The 18,157-nt window shown below is 34.4% G+C and overlaps 1 protein-coding gene across 4 annotated transcripts in view; it reads left to right on the top strand.

The window, feature by feature from the left end:
- The window catches only part of ADGRB3 (adhesion G protein-coupled receptor B3), a 772,638-nt gene that overhangs the window by 721,780 nt on the left and 32,701 nt on the right, over window positions 1-18,157 (top strand). For 3 of the 4 annotated variants that reach the window (XM_037842636.1, XM_037842634.1, XM_037842637.1), the window contains 4 exons: window positions 4,809-4,907; window positions 5,229-5,400; window positions 16,231-16,326; window positions 17,848-17,887. In XM_037842636.1, coding sequence (XP_037698564.1) covers window positions 4,809-4,907; window positions 5,229-5,400; window positions 16,231-16,326; window positions 17,848-17,887 — 407 coding nt within the window. The remainder of the gene's footprint in view (window positions 1-4,808; window positions 4,908-5,228; window positions 5,401-16,230; window positions 16,327-17,847; window positions 17,888-18,157) is intronic. The other variant, XM_037842635.1, reaches the window with a different exon arrangement.

The following is an 18,157-nucleotide window of genomic DNA, read 5'->3' as shown; positions in this document are numbered from 1 at the left end:
CAACTATACCTTACTAGCAAAAGTTATTCATAATTTTTACTTGAACATTTTAACTACATACAAAATTTAGAAAAGCATCTTTTATATTACTGTTATCATAACGTCACCCTGTCTGAGGACTTAATGAAGACATTTCATATGCAGATTGATGGCAACTTTTTAAGGTTACATTGTCACTGCATCATATACATTTGTAGAAATTTGAATAAATATCATTAATGCCTTTGTCCCTTTGTATCTTTTTCCTATGAAAAGTTTGTGGCTTTCTCCTTTCTATTAAATTTTACCTCAATGCAAAACTCACCCTGCAATTTTTATCTTTTCTTTAATTATAGTCTTATTTAATAGTCATAGTATTTGATCACCTACTAGTGAAAATTTTTAAAGTCCTTAATGTTTTTATAATCTATATAATGACTAATATGATAAGATAGTCCAGATATTTTTTCCTTAGTAAAGAACTAAGTCTGATGGCCTTGAATATAACAATTTGGTCCCATTCATGTCAAACATTAGAACTGAAATGGTATAATAAAAACCTCATTGGAGGTTCTTTCCTGGGTCAGAGAGTATCACTTCCCATTTAGAATAGAGATTTTTTCACTTCAGATGAGTTACCATAGCATCCTCAAATAGGCATACTTGAACTTAGTACAGATACTGAGTTTTCTGTACCATTTGGACGTGAAGCTTTCACATTATTACTCATTAGTTTGCCGCAAATTGTCTGAATTTCAGGTAATAGCTTTTCCAGTTATTTCTTTCCAGATTAATCATATAAGAATAAACTGATCATACTGACTACAAGGTATAAAATCACAGCTCTATTATAGAGTTGTAAACTTGTATGCATATTTTTTTCTTTTAACTTCCTGGGGCTTTAATGGTTAGGATAAGGCTTTGCAGTCAAACAAAGCCACATTCAATATCAAACTCTGCAATTTAGCTTTGTGTTTTAGGGCATGTCACTTAATTTTTCTCCTTACCTGTTAAATGAGGATAATAACTCTTACCTCATATAGTGTATGAAATATAATGTATTTCACTCAAAAAATGACTTTTCTTATGATGAATGAAATGAAGAAGCCAAACCTGTAAGTTTGTTTTCAAAGGCATCTGCCCCCTATATCAATCAAGGGTCCATGATTCCACCATTCATGACAATAAAGGCAGACAAAAAGAGAACAGAAGGGGTATTATGCTGAGGATTTATTAAATTTACAGTCAGTATTTTTTCCTCATTTAATTATCTTACATGTAATATCCAGCTTGATTCACACAGGTCTTGGCAAGAAACATAACAAGTTTAGGAAAAATGACAACATTGTCATATTATGAGTTTAGAAATTATCCATTTCAATCTATGTATTGACAAAGACAATTACAATTTTTAAACCTCTAATTCTAAAAGTATTCTTAGAAGTGACATGTTTCACTGGCATAACTGAGTCAAATAGTGTTATTCTGACTCAGAGGCCATTGTTGAAGAAACAGAAATGTTGTTAATATATATTATAAAAACAGAATGCTGGTTGCTCCCCGAAGCAGAAGATACCTATCAACATATTACTGGCTCTAGATTTGTGGTTGTTTTTCTTTTCCCCTCATTTCTATTTTATAAATGCTATTTTAGCTTGTGTACATATAGATCGAAATTTGCTTTCTATTCCACAGTGTGAATGAAGGAAGTTTGTTAGAAGATGTGGATATTTGAAGCTAATTTTAGTTCACAGAAAAAAAAAGAGGGCAATAATAAAGAAAGGAGACTTAATGAAGAACAAATAATCAGAATTAACTAAAGAAACACTGAACAGGGGACTAATTGATTGATTTAACAATTGGTGTCCCAAATTGTAGAAATTGACCGTTTCAGGTTTTTCAAATATATATTTTCAAGAGTTTCTTTTGAAACTGTTTATTATTTAGAGTTCAATAAAATGCCAAGAAATTTCTTCTCCCTTTTTCTCTATTCCTTTGTTCCCTTTCTTCTTTTTCTAATCAATCATTAGAAACTACCAGGCGTATTTTGTGTTTAATAAATATTTACCAAAAAATGAATTAATAATAAATAATACAATAGCTTAACAAGGTTCATTATAGCCAAACTAGATTAAATTATTCCAATACATTAAATATATATACCACAGGGGGATTTATTGCATATATTAACACATATTATATAAAATGCTAATTGGAAAGTCAGAAAACAAGATAAAATAGCATCTGTCTTTTTAGAACATCGTAAATAGAAAATTTATTTTATTCTCTTTTTCTGCAATTGAGCTTTCTTATCTATTGTCTTCTTATCTTCCTGAAATTAAGGAGACTAATTTACCAGGATCCTTCACAAATCTCAGGAGAGTTTTCCAAAAGGAGAGGATTATATTTTCTTTCCAGGGAAGTTTTTACAGTATAACAATAAATCTACCAGGCAAAAAGCTATTTTTTCCTAAAGAAAAGAAAAAAGGAAATTGGAAGAGAACTAGAACCTGTAGTTTTCGAGGTTCACAGTAGCAGCAGGAGCAGACAGAACAATCTTGAGAGACTGTAGTGAAATGACCCGCGTTCCTTACCCTGGCCCTGGTGAATACTGGGTATATTTAAACTTATGGGCAATTCAATTATTTTTTAACTGTTAGCCCTTCTTATTTTATAAATGTGGAAATTCCTCTCTAACAAAAAAGATTTTGTTTTTCATTGCAGCAACTCAATTTAGCATGCAATGTTAGAATACATGTTCTTTATATTGTATTAATTTCAATAGTGGTCATGCAAAGTAGGAAAAAGTATTAGATATCTCTGGATAACCTGTCTTTCTTCTGCTCCATTCACATCCAGCAACAGAAATCCAAGGGTGTCCAGCCAGTTTGCATCAAGCATACTTTTCAACAGTTAGCAATGACTAAGGGAACTTTTAGTTAGTTTCAGATAAATTTCAGATTAAGGGAAGTGAGCATTTCAAATACTGGTTTACAATTTATTTTCAAAAAAAAAACCTATATTTAGATTAAATCAAAGTATTTGGGTCAAAGTCCTTGCTTATATTGTGCACTTAAAATTATTTTTTTTAGTAATCCTTGGCTTTTCAATCTTATTTCTGAGCCTGGAATCAAACTGTCCTTAAATAGTAAGATAGTCATGTTAAAAGTACAAACACCAAATAGCCTATACTTTGTGAGAAAGGAAACAATAAATGACTATGCCATGCCTTTTTAATATTAACCCAATGGGACTTCACAAGGCTGAAGAAACTCAAATGTGTGGTTAAGTCAGTGGTGCCCAACTCTGCTTACCAATCAGTATAATGAATGGAGCTTAACTGTCTGGGCCCCACTGAATTAGAATCTTTGGGGTGAGGCCAATTATATAGCTAATACGCAGCCAATGTGGAGGTTCCTCTTTGGGAGTTGTTTCAAACACATTGGCATGTCCATTGAGACATTCATAAACTAAACCAGGTAGAATATTGGTTACATATTATTTTGAAAAATTTGTACATATTTATCTGGTAATATACCTTGGGTTAGAGCAGTAAAGTGAATGATTTAGTATCATATTCCCAACCCCTACAGCCAACTCTGAAAGCTTTAATTTTTTTCATGGGCTGTACTGATTAATCTACTTACTTAATGGTTCTTAGATTTATTACTTCATCCAAGTACTTTTCACAAATGAGAACATTTCTTTATTTAAAAGATACCAGACATCCTAAATTATGAACATCTTACAATTCTCTCTCTCTTCTGCCACTTTTAGTATACACAGTTATGTAACTCCTAAACAATATTGGCGGAAACCTACAGGGCAAACTTATCTTTTAAGTGTAAACACCACGTGGGAATGGAAAAGAGAAGCACACCACAGAAAATTATTTCAAGGTGTTTTAAATTTTGATTCAAGCAATTTTTTTTTTTTGTATTTTCCTTAGAGTATTTTGTCCTAATAAACCAATCATTTTCAGGGAACGCTTTTCTAAAGCAGAATGTGTATAAAATTTTCTAAACAGTATGACTTTGCTTCTATGATGCAATAAATTGAACTAGTTGAATCTGAAGTTTACCTGCAAAATCCTCTGTAACACAAAGTATGTAAATGCTACAAGGTTGGAGTTTATCATGAAATTTTCAGAAAGGATATTTATTATGTTAAATGTATTTTATTAAAGATGAAAACTATCACCCTTTTTATTATCAACTAATATTTCATCAAATTTCATTAGCCCCTATATTCAGATCATCCTAAAATACGGACAATACATTGATGTTCTAAGAAGTTTCAAAATATGAGTCTGTTGCGCTAGAAGCCACATCTTCCACAAATGAAGACTCTTAAAATATATATATCTTCCTATATTAAACTTCTGAAGTATGTCTTTACATTTCAGAAGATTTTAACTGATACTATGTGTCTTCTGAAATGGCAAGGAAAATCCTTGAAGCTGGGAGTCCTGAGGTGTTTGATTATCAGAGGTCTGAATAAAGGGTTTTCACTGTATGTCTATATGAGCACATGCTTATGTTTAATTCAGTGTACTAAGCAACTTTGATCTATACACACGAGGGCCATCTATGGTCTAAATGACAGAAATATGTTTCCCATGCAACAAAGGCCCATATTATTAAAAGGTAAATGTTACAAAATAATACGTAGTGTAAATGCATCTTTAAAACAGCCTCGAGCATTCATCTTTGATAAGCATACTTATTTTCTGCATGAAATCGTATTTAAAAGCTAACTTGCAGCAGCAACTTTTTTCTGGTGACAATTCAACATTTTGTTCTTTTTGTGGGTGTTCTGTTTGTTTGCAGTCAGATGAGTGAGCCTCATAGCGGTTTGACGCTCAAATGTGCCAAGTGTGGAGTAGTTTCAACAACAGCTTTGTCAGCCACCACCGCCAGTAACGCCATGTTAGTCCCAATCATTTACATCTTCTTGTTACAATTCTTTTACAGTGCATGTGAGAAAATACTATGATTGAAAAAAGTTGTGTTTGCTAATACTAGAGCTAAGAGCATATTTAAAAATATTTATAACTGGCAACTGCCTTTGTAACTATTGTGGGCTAGTCTATTAAAAAATAAATAAAACTTGCAAATTTTTCTGTTTTGTGGTTTCCAAGTTAATGGTCTTGGTGCCACACATTAAGTTGCTTTCTTGAATGGGGGTTCGGTTATTGCCTGGGGTGTGACGTGCAGCTACGTAATGTTGCTTTCTCTGACTCTCGACAGGGCATCTCTTTGGAGCTCCTGTGTGGTGTTGCCCCTTCTGGCTCTGACATGGATGTCTGCGGTTCTGGCTATGACCGATAAACGCTCCATATTGTTTCAGATACTTTTTGCTGTGTTTGATTCATTGCAAGGCTTTGTTATTGTCATGGTCCACTGCATTCTTCGAAGAGAGGTGAGAGAGATTCTTGTGTGAGAGAGGAATGACTGTTTGAAGGGTCTTTTCCTTGCTAACAAGTATGATATAGATATATATTTTAATATCATGATCTTCAGATTAAAACTGGTCTTCTGTAAAGGAATCAAAGCTGAAGGAGTCAGGAATCTTGGGGCTTTGAAAGTGACAGATTAAAACAGATAGGACTATATGAGGGAGAACACAGCCCCAGGTGCCAAGAACCAGGGAGTGCATGTCCAAGAGAGATTCCTATGGAGTGACTCATGTAGACAGATCTGTTAGAGAAACTGGTGGATAAGAAAGTGGGATAGTAAATTTTTAAAGGTATGATTTAAAGCAAAATACAATGAGATTTCTGGAATCCATTTTGTAACTCATGCTTCTACGCACAGTACATCCTTATTCCTTATACTTAATTAGTTTTGTTTTTCATAGAACATGTTAAAGATTAATGAACAGTCCTTTCATTTCTGTACTAATTTGCATTAAAGGATACAAAAGATAGATGATTTTGATACAGATGTTTATGCTCAGAAAATAAGAAAAATGTACATAGTCAGACATGATAGGCAGTAATTGTCCCTGAGAACTGTAGACCTATAATCATAGCATTTCTCCAGGTCGTGGTTGAGGTTTACTGTCAGCGGTGAGGGAAGGAAGAAGTCATCTTTCATGAATAGAGATACTAAACTGTGCCAAATCCATCCAGAACAGTGATAGATTTCAGACTTGAGTTGTTTAGGGATAAAATATTGTTTTCCAACCTGTGTGAAAATTACTCTGAGTGCTTGCAAGCACTGACACAGTATTTACAAGGCTTATGAGTCATTTTAGCGTTTACTCTGGGGATGAGTGGTGACTAAAACTCACAGACACGGTGCCATGCTAGTAATTTTGAGAGAACAGTCTACCTTGTCACTTTATATTATCTAGCTTGCATTGAAAACTTTATTATGATGTGCACATTGCAAAAAGATACACGTACGTGAGTACACACATGTAGTTTTTAAAGTGATGTGTCAAGTAACCAAAGGCTTTTACCTGAATTACCAGATGGAAAAAGAGCAATATTTCTGAGCTACTTCAATAAGGTACAGATGTCAGCACTAAGCCCATATGTGTGTCCTAAAACATGATATGATAAAAAACAATGAAAACAAATGAAAAGTGAATTCACATTGCAAACGGAGCAGGGGTAGGGTGGGGTATGTCATCATTTTAAAACTCTGGTTTGGCTTACAGTTGCAAAGTCTTACTATTCTCTCATCGCACATTTCTATCTAGAATGTCAGCATTAAAAATCTTCTAAGTACTGAATTTTTTATAGACCAAGAGTTGGGGATTGAATCACATCTCCCTCAACAAGGCATGTTCAGGACCAACCCCTGGTGCTGTCAGTGTGAACCCATTTGTAAATAGGACATTTGGAGGTGTTAATAGTTAAGGTCCACCCAAACTGAATGAGGGTGGGCTTTTATCCAATATGGCTGAAGTCCTTATAAGCAAAGGAAATTGAACACAGAGAGGAGCCATGGGGAGCAGCCAGAAGACAAAAGTCACAGGAACCTGGAAGATAAAGGAGAAGATACCACCATGTGCCTGTGACAGAAAAGCCATGAACCCCAAAGATAGCTGGCTAGCCAGAAGGTGCCAACCCTGGGAGGAAGCAAACCTTCTAGCCTCTGAATTCCTGTGGTTAAGCCAACCCATAGTGTGGTATTTGTTTTAGCAGCTAGGAAACTAATACAACAAGGTAAATAAAAGTAAAAAGGAAATTAATAATAATTTAGGGTTATGTTCTTCACCAACTGTAACCATCTTGTGGCTTTTCTATATTAATATTATCTTTAATGTATTTCAGAATCAAAACTGTTCTAAATGAGTAGACACACAATGCATTATTGATTAACAATTAAGAATGGTTAGTTGCCAGTTTTAAGCAAGATACGTGATTTACCTTCACACAATTTTAAGAGATACTAATACCTCAGATGTTAAAGAGTAGTAAAAGAAGGAAAGTGCCCCATCTCTAAATAAGCCTCCCATTTTCTTTGGAAATAAGCTTTCTAGATACTCTTAAGATATGATAAAATATGCAGGTTTTAAAGTGACGGATATTATGATGGCTTATTATCAAATTTTTGCTGCTTACATGAAGAAAAATATTTGGCAAAAATTTCATTCCCATCAGAACTTGTCCATACTTGCTAATGGAACTATTAACTGTCAAAACCATGATGTAAGGGTAATTAATCAAATCATATAATAAATGCTTCTGCTAAAGTAGGTGCTATAAATATGTTTTCTCTCTTAATAGGGAATAAATATATGGATATTAGCTCAGTTATTATTGCATTATCAATGATTAGTTCAAATTGAATAATTTTATAGTTGTTAAATTAATAGCAGTATGTCAGAACTCTCTTTCATTCCAACACTGAAATGACATTTGCATTGACCCTTAAAAATATCCTGTAACATTTCTATAAATACACAGAGCAGATTTTGGTTATAGGGCAAATCTCTTTCAGGATTCCTGAAAGGAAGTTGTTATTGAAAAACCCAAAGAACCTTGTTTAAAAGAGTTTAGCAAATCCCAAGACCATATCATAAGGAGGCCTCGTTGAGCCATCAAATTCTTTTTGCCCTTATAAATGTTTATAACCTGAAACTAGCAATGAGTCTACCTCTAATTACTTGTGATAGCATTGCCCTAACATTAACATAGCTTAAGAGAATAATTCTGAGGCATCTTTCCATATCCTCTACATCTCCTGTGAACAAAAGTTCCATAAAAATACACAAAAGAAAATGTAATCAATAGCTACTTGTAAACTATTGGGCAATGACTCATGTCTTTTAATCTACTTGATAATCCCTTAGGACATCTATGAACACAGGTTTATCTCTACTGATACTTCAGTTTAAAATATTTCCTTCACAATAACTCCAGATAATTCCTATGGATTTTTCTTTCTTAAAAATCTATAAACAATGTATGTAAGAAATATTTTTTATTTAGAGATAGGTTGATACATCTATATATATATTTCTATTCTAATATATTTTTAACATGCATTCACATAATTTGGTGGGATTTGATCTTTAATGATTTTTCCCAATATGAATTCAAAAGTCTTTACACATGTTTACTTTTCCAATCTTACTGTGAAGAAGGTGGGTATACAGAAGGGTGGGAATATAATATAGCCTTGTAGTTTAAGAGGGAGAAAATAGGAGATGCACTATGGCATTTTAAGTGTAATGTAAATGGGGCATAATTTATTTTAAAAGTGTCTTTGCTTAAAGTGGGTCCAATTTTAAAAGTAAAATCATTTCAGATCAGGGGATGAGGGAGAAATGATCAGTCTGATACTGTCAACTGAACTATCTACCACTTTAAAAAAATGAACCAAAGTAATTATTTGGATAACAATATGTTGTGACCTCTAGACATGACTTATTAATTTTTAAATTTTATAATATTTTAATTTCACAAAATATTTAAAATTCATAATACATGAAAATAGAGTTTCTTCTTCTGCATTTTCTCATTTGAATGCTGTAGTAAATGCCTCTAAAAGAGGAGAAAAGAAAAAAAGGAAAAAAGAGTGAAAAAAATTTAAACCATCTGATTTATCACAGCACATTACTTGCAGCAACAAAACCTAGATCTTGGAAGCTATGTATAATACCTAATAAGACAGAGTCTTATAGAACAAATACAGATTCTTCCTTCATTTTTCCATGACTTGTTGATTAGAATTCATTTGGATTAAGCAGATAGCAACATATACTATTTACTATTCTCCACATTGCTATGGAAATTCAGACTACACAAGAGTTATGAAACCTTTGAAATAGTTACTGTTGCTAGGAAACCCCTTTCTTGGTGCCTGCATATTCTTCTCATCTCTCTTTGTTTCTGGCTATGCCTGTTTCTAAGACGATCTTACAGCTTGATGTCAGAGGGGGAAAATAACAAGATTGTGATACAAAATAAGCTACAGTAAAACCCTTTCACTAAATTGAAGAAAAAAAAGGAAAGTGCTTAAATGGATAATTTTGTTGTATCCGTGTATGGGGATCCTGTGGCTCTTCTTTAAGTCAGTGAGGTGATGGGGCCAGACTCCCTTTTTCTTTTTCCCAAGCACTGTTAGGGGCTGCGGGCTGCACCAGATGAGGTCCCCAAAACCCTCCTCCAAACCTGTGAAAGCAGTTTTGTAGCAAAATGCTCAAAATATACATGAACAATTTTTCTTGCTTGCTTGCTTTTCCTTTTTTCCCTTTCCTTCTTTCCTTCTTTCTCCCACTCTCCTTCAATCATTTTTCTTTTGCAAATTTCCCATTTAGTCTAATTTTTTTCATAAAGAATGCAGATAAACAGAATATTTACAAACATACAACAGTGAATATAAACAGCAGATAAGTATCCTTGCCTGTCTTATCTAATCTAAAACCATATTTTCCCCCAAATAAACCATTTAAAAATAAATCAGTCATGCCAGTAGTAGTGAAATAATTACAAAGCAATTTGAAGAGGCCCATACTGTGCACATGGAGAACTGCATGAATCTCAAAGCTCAACTATTTACAGGGCAATGGAAGTATGACTCGGTGTGGAAGGGCATATTTGTGCCCTCCCTAATGAGGAGCTGGCAGAAGCTTCAGTTGGTCTCAGAAGATGAAGGAACAGGTATTAGGAGACTTCCAAACTTAACAGGGCCCTAAGGTAAAAATGGGGTTGGAGGATTATGGAAGTGAAGATTTCAGGTGGAGAAAGATGGGATTATTACAGTAGGGCAAATGGTTTCCATTGGAATGGAGACTGTGGTGAATGGTGGAGAGTTTGGTTCTCCTCTGGGTTCACCTGGAGCACATACAGGTGTAAAATGACTGAAATGATCATGGACACTTGAATGATTTTGTAAAAAGTGGCCGTGACTGCAGCAACATGAAAACAGCAGTACTCAAGTGACAACATTTGAGGGAATAGCAGTGACATTTCAGAGCTTTCTAATCAGTGTGTTCAGTGGATGTGATAAGAGGTCACTGTGAGTAGTATCATGAAGAAAGTTAAATAGAGTTTGGAGAATGAACAAGTGGCCCTGGTTGTTAGGTTATTCAGAAGGTGTGTATGCTCAAGGATTTAAAGAGGAGGATACTGGGTTACCACCATCTTTGTCTTTCTCAGGTTGAATTGAAAGTTCAAAAAGAAAAATATTTAATGACTTTTTGTTCATTTTGTTTTTAATAGAATGGCCATCTTAAAGTGGGAAAATGTCTAGAGGTACAGCAAAAAAGCTGGAGAGGGCAGGGAGTACAATGGTTGCCTTTTAAATAGAGACACAGGGCACAACACAAGACAAAATGACAATATATTCATATCTGTATACACTTTTTCCAGAAATCACCAACCTGACTTCATCCAGTAGTCAATGTGTTTCTTAGACAGGCGAATATAAGCCATGCCTCTCCTTCCAGAATGGGCTTTTCTGATTTGAGTATAATTGTCATTATATCATGAACATTTGCATCAGTCAGTCTTAATCTGCACATGTGGTTCTCCAAGTCCATGTAGAAGTTTAAGAGGTTAATAAGATCATTGCATCAGATGAGTAAGTTGGCATCAGTGAACAAATTCAGACAGGGAGAGTTTGTGACAGAGACTGACCATCTCTGGCCCATCTGCTGGGTAGCATCCACCTGTGGCCTGATACTACCAAATTCTTCTGCAGGAGTTTCACACCTCCCTCCCAGCTGTCCTTCACTCTGGGAGTTGGCTTAATTGCTTCTGCCCCATAATCAGGAGGGGAACCCGGCCACAAGCAAGTGGATGGGCAAGTCATGTCTCCCTCTCCTTCAGACCCACAGGGTCCCCTCTTGGAAGACTGTTCAACTGGTCTTGGGAAGTTGAATATGTCTAGAATAAGGGTTTAAAATTAAAACCTATCTCATTACTTCTTATTTCTTATATTTTAGTTGAATCATAAAAAATGGATTATTTAATGGTGTAACAGCTTCACTTTTGACCAGTTTGTGATTAATTGCTTCGGTTCAGTCCTTCATTTAAACTGTCTTATCCTTTGCTCAGCTGGGCAGTGAAGGTGGAGGGGAGTGATGTGATACAATGGAGGCTAGCTTTCAAGACAAGTGACCTGGACCATTACCATCTCTACCACTTATTTTGAGCAAGTTACTTAGGCTCTCTAAGCTTCGGGGTTCCCATCTATGACAATGGGATAATGTCTGCCTCAAAGGGGGATGGTCTGAGGTTGAAATGAAAAACCATGAGTGAAGGCACAGGCCATGGTGTCTGGCAAATAATTTCCCTTCCTTCTTTTCTTATTTTCATGCTAAAGAAATGCTGCCACATTGGATTCAGATCTTGTAGTGAAATGTGGTCTAGGGAAGTGTCTGTGACCCAAATCCCTGATTCAAAAAAGTTATTTGAGGGTAAAAAACTACAATAATTTTAGAGAGTAAGTAATAATTTCTTTGATTCTCAGAGGATTCTAAAAGAAAGTCATTAGGTCCAAAATTTGGGCCCATATTTTTCCTTCATTATATAGCAAATGACAAACCTTCCATTTTTGTTTGTTTGTTTGTTTGTTTATTTCCTTTACCTTCAGAGTAGTCAGGTAATATTTTAATAATGTGAAGTTATTAATGTTGCTTATGTCAAATGGCATAATACTCGTGACTAGAAATCATTTTAATGATTAAATTTTATAAAATTTAATATAATTAAAAAGAGCTAAGATATGTGTTCAAATATGAAACAATAGAAGGAATAAGATTCAGAAAAAGCAGACCACATAAGAAGATCTTCCCTCCCTACAAACAATCTCAAATAATAACAAGAATGTAACTATCTCCTTTTCTGGCTTAAACTGATTGTTTGGAATAGGAAGTCAAGAAGAATAACTGGAGGCAAAACTGTCTCTTAAAAGGTGAAGATTTGGGTTTGAGCTACTCCACAGCTAAATACAGGGACAATTTCAAACTGTGCAGCTCTTTCTTGTGAGGTTTTTCTAAATTGCAAAGCTGCCAAACATTCCTCGGTGTTCTTCCCCAGCAATCTCTAAATCTGGCACCAACTTTCACAGTGAAACTCTGCCAGCTGCCTTCAAAAAGAGGACCAATAGAGAAACTCTGAAGCTCTCCGCTCACTGCTGCTGTGACAAACCGAATGGCTCTCTGTGGGGGAGAGACAGGAGCGAGACACACCCCCGGCAAACCTCTTTGAACTCATGTTTCATCCAAGAATCTGTCCACAGTAAGAAGGGCTTAGAGCTTTTTTCAGGAGTTCTTAGAGCAGCCCCCAGCAGGAGCCAGTCAGGATAATTGAGGTTGCACCCCAGTTGGATACTCTCAGAAGACAACCTTGATAGTTTTTTGTTCTCACCTCACCTTATTTTTTCAAGTTTTTTTTTTTTTTTTTTTGCCATTCTTTTCTCATTTCACAACATAACATCAGGTTTCCTGAAAGTTTCCTAAATATTCCAAGACTATTTATACATCCTTTCTCTGCTCCTACACTGAGTATTTTTTAACCCTCTGTCTGGAAAGTACTGTGTTGTCAATGAAGGGGGAAATCTTATTTCAGAGTATTATATAAAGAAGAAATTTTTAAATCAAGATTTTACCAGTACCAAAATTCATATTAAAATATTAAATTATTCCAGTCAGTTTCACCTACAAATTATATGTGTTGGTCTTAAATAAGTTTTAAAAATGGGTAATTTTGCAAGAACTCCGAGTTCTAATGATTTTAATTTCTAAAATTAAATTAAGTGCTACCTAAAATTAATTAACTTTGCCTCTACAAATAGTAAGTCAGTTTAATGAGCTTAAATAACAAATATTTGAAATTCTCTAATAATTATTTTTCTTCTATCTTAATTAAAAGACAAAAAAGATGCCAACCATTGGCATTGTAACAATGCCAGTTACAGCATTGTAACAATAACTGTTGGCGCAGAACATTTTCTGAACAGGATGAGCAGATCCAGATTCTGTTTTGTTTCATTTTGGTTTCTTTATGCTTTCTCCTTGTCCCAGATTAAGATCCTTGCAGACTTGCTTTTTAAAAAACTCGAGTTATTCTTCATCAGTTTAATTCACATTGATTCACCAAAGACAAAACTCTATTTGTTTACCTAATAGAAAATCCAGTTAATCATCAAAATCTTTCCAAATAGTTGCAGATTAATTTTCTAATATCTGTCTTACCTGAGGCACCCTCTTCTGTGATAAGTAATATGCAGCATGAAATCTAGTTAATCATTTTTTCCTGACAGCATTAGACAAATATTTAAGGCTAATTCATCTAAATTGTCCCTAGGCATTTTTAGACTTTTTTTTAAAATCATATGGAAGCATTTAGAATCAAGTGGAATTTCTCTTGCAAATCTTTTGAATTAGAGGTATCAGAGGCACTAAAAATGTCAGATAATCTAACATTTAAATTACGATGTTTTATATACCCATAAAAATGACCTTGAATTTCCTGGAGCATTTCTCTGCCTTGCTGTTTTATATTTCTTCTGAACAGCATTGACTGATTCATGAAACTGACATCGTTCTCCAGTCTAGAAGTGCCCTTAATCCATTGTCATATTTTGGAGTTTAGTAGTTAATCTACTGATTTGCTATGTGTGTTCTGAAGAAAGTTAAATTTTTTTTCTTTCAAGCAATCAGACACTGGATTTGGAAGAAAAACTTACAGAAGTTGCTTTTCCATATTTCATTGTCAGCCCAAAATATCATGACAGCCACACTTTGGAAGTCTGAAAATAGAGTGTGGTTAGTGAAGACCTGTTAAATTAATGTTTGGTGTTACCAAGTGCCACCTTTCATACATTATGTATGCTAGTATTTAGAAATAAAATTTAGAAAAAACTTCATGTGTCATCTCCTGGAAGGCAATGGTTCTAACACGTCGTTTATCTTCCTTTATAAACTGTGCTTCTTTGCCAGATGCCCCAGGACACAAATAGAAAATTAGCATGTACCTGCTTTTCTGACATTAATTCTTTGGATTTTTTTCTAAAAACAGATGTGCTTTCTTAGTAGTATCCCCAATTCATATTTCTGCATAATAGGAAAAGTGATGATCTGGAAAATACTCTATTTATTAGCATTTTTTATTATTAATGCATTATATATTAATGCACTATAGCTATGACTTCTTAATCTAAAAAGGAAGAGCCTGATAACATTCATATCTAAAGTATCTAAAGTGTTTCTGGTAGTGTCTTCTTCACAGGGAGAATCTGGGTTATTTAGTCCTAAGTACTTTTCCAGTTCTTCCGGAAAAGATGATAAGGCTAGATTTCACTGAGCATGTACTTTTATTGAAGTGTATAAAAGAGGAAATAGGAATTATCTTGCTAGGGCATATCAGGAAAAGCCTCATTCTTTTTCAAGGAAATCCCGGAATTAGAAATATTAGAATCATAGAATAGAAGACGTCAGAGAACAGAGTCCATTCCCTCACTCCCTTATTTCACAGTTTTAATAGTTGTATCACCAGGATTAGGACCTGAGGTGGACAAATTAAAATGCAAGTGGACAAAGACTTCCCTAGTGAATTGGTTGGACAGGACTCTGTGGTGGTGCCTAAATTCTATGTCACTTCCAAATCCAGCAATTTGGGAAAGAAGCTACTGTTGACTATGAAAAGGGTAAAAGAACAAGGAGGAAGCTAAACAACAGTCCATTTTCTTTTCTCTAGCCAACACATCTATGATGAACATCTACATCAAAATGGTGATGAGATATTTTATATTAGTGTTTCTCAAAAGTAAAGATCATTATTATCTTGGCTACAGTAAAATAGGAGAAATGAACATTATCTTTGCTTTTTTTAATCCAATAAAATAGTACAATAAATGAGAAGTGGAATATCAATAATCAATAATATGAAGTCAGAAAAACAAAGTATTAATAAAACAGTCTTATCACTGACTTGGAATAAGTAGCTGCTTGTGAAGATGTCTACCAACAGCTTGTTAGGAACCTAATGAGCCACCGGTGGGAAAGAACATGTTGAATCTGAGGTATCATTGGATCAAAATAGCTATTAATTGCTTCATATTTTTGCTAATCAACTACTCATGCCTATTGATTTATTTTTTATTGAATTATTTTTTAATAAAAGATTTAATGTCCTTCAACATTTCCTTGTGATTTGTTTGTTCTTTACTCGGAATCTGATTGTGAACGGATTTTAAGGAAGTTTGGTTTTGTTAAGTGACCTTATTTTTCCCAATCAACTAGAAACAGAGCTGCTTTGTTTTCCTTTTGCTTCATTTTGTTTTGCTTATATATGAGGACATGTAGCACTGAAGGGAGACAAGAGATAGTCTCCCCGAAGATCCCTTACGTGAGACATAAAAGGAAAATCCCAGATCAATTCCAGTCAAAAGAACATAGAGTAATCTCATTTTTCACAATGTTTAAAGCTGTTATGAAGATTATACCATACCAAACAGTAAATCCTCCATGAAAGGTGCACACATTGTTCGTAACAGTGGAAATAAACCTGCCTTCTGGCGAGAATTATTAGTGTTGAGCCAGATATAGCCATTTGATAGCTGAGGAGTTCCCAGCACTTCCCTCTATAGATTATGGCAAATGATACATTTCCTTGGCATAGAGCAAAGTCCATGCTGCCAGAATTTTATTAAGAAGTAAACAAAATGGATGTTGGATCATAAAACCAGTGATAATTCCTATCTCATAGTTGTTTGCTAATATAGACAGTATCTGGTCATTATCAAGAGAGAAGAAAATTAATGTATGTCATTTTTTCCCCCACAGGTTCAGGATGCATTTAGATGCCGATTGAGAAACTGTCAGGATCCAATCAATGCTGATTCTTCAAGTTCTTTTCCTAATGGGCATGCTCAAATCATGGTGAGCTTTTATTTCCCCCCTTGATTGTTAATTAAGTCATGATTTGCAAAGGAGTAAACAAGTGTCCTTAGTTCCAAAGTCCCGTTTTGAATGATTTTGGCTTCAGTTTATTAAAAGACTCTTAGAAATCTGATACCAGATAAGTATTCCGTCTGGATTTCTTGGGAGTCCAGAATCTACTATTGACCCCCTTGACTGTTGAGTGTGCGAGTCCTATGCAACACAGCAGAGCATTTTCATCCTTGCACACAATTAGGGATAAAGATTTATTGGATGATTGTATTTTTCACGGTTCAGCACACAATAGACCTGAATCTGAAATTCTAGTCTTAAAGCAGTGTTTCTAGGTCTCAGTTGCACATTAGAATCACCCCAGGAGCTATACCCCAGACCAATTAAATAAAAATCTCTGAGGGTGAGACCCAGGCATTGCTATTTCCAATGTGCAGCCTAAGCTGAGAACCACTGCCCAAAAGCATAAGGGGTAGCCCCCCTTCCAGTGAAAGGTCAGTTGTTGTACATGAGCTCCAACTATTGCTCTTTTTAAAGAACATTTTAGGCCTAATATTTTAGGTAAGTTTTAGAAATGAGATTAGACTTAAAACAACATGTCATAAAAAATAGGGCTTGAATTAAAGAGGTTTTTTGTTTGTTTAGCAAGATATTTGGTATGTTATTAATTTTTTGGACTAAGCAACATAAAAACAGGCTAAATGATACCCTAGTAACTAAGACTCAAGAAGGAGTAACCGGTTCCTTAATAAAAACAAATAAATACTGAAATCTCTGATTTAAGATATTCGTAGGGAATGGCTATAAATATGACTGAATGATCTTGATTAAAATGCACTAATTTAATTTTACCCATTTAAAAAAAAATAAACTGATCTGTTTAAAATAAAAATTGGGGGAAAATATGAGGATAGAACTGAACTCCAAAAGATTTTAGACCAGATCAGTATTGTTTAACATATTCAGATAATCTTCACTTTTTAATTCCTAAACCAGAGAGACTTTCATCACATTTGAGTGAAAATGGGGTCATTAGAAAGGCCTAGTTTGACAAATGAGAGTTTGACAAAGCTATATTGTAAGATGCAACATGATAAACAATATTTTCAAAATGAATATATTGTGAATTTAATTTAAATGGCACAAAGACATTTATTTAAGTATATTAATAATACTGTGCATTCCATGCTTTTTATTGTGTTAGCAAATTGCCTTAAAATTCTATCCTTTTATATATGGCATTTAGTCTCCTGACTGAGGCTAACATAGGTCATTGTATTCTCTTATTAATCTTGTATACCATGTTTCCATTGATTTTATTCAACATTTTGTCTCTAGGAAGTACTTTTGAAAACAATCTGATTATTCTTTGAGAAACTTCCTTTGCACAAAACAATGAACGGCTTCTGCCTAGTCAGATACTTGTAAACTTAAGATAATTTGGTTAGTAAAAGCCACTTGGAATATTCATTAAATAATGGTTCTATGTCTTATTCTTTCTCGTTACAGACAGACTTTGAAAAGGATGTAGACATTGCTTGTCGATCAGGTAGGAATAGTGGGATTCTGAAAATATAATTGTTAGGGATGTTAAATTATTTCTAGGGATTTTGATTTTAAAGGAAATTCTGTGGTTTCCGCATGATATATTTACATAGATGGATAAATGGAATCTTTCAGTGGGAAAACACTATAATAGAAGAAATATTTGTATGTGCATACGCGTCTGTGTGGAGAGAGAAAAACAGACAGAATTAGTCTTACAGTGGTTATGTTGGGAGCAACTGTGGCAGAAGAAAAACACAACTTGGAAACCAAC

The sequence above is a fragment of the Choloepus didactylus genome, chromosome 7 (genome assembly GCF_015220235.1).
Source record: "Choloepus didactylus isolate mChoDid1 chromosome 7, mChoDid1.pri, whole genome shotgun sequence".
Taxonomy (NCBI): Eukaryota; Metazoa; Chordata; class Mammalia; order Pilosa; family Megalonychidae; genus Choloepus; species Choloepus didactylus.
Note: the sequence above shows the minus strand (reverse complement) of the source record. Positions and strands in the feature narration are given on the sequence as shown.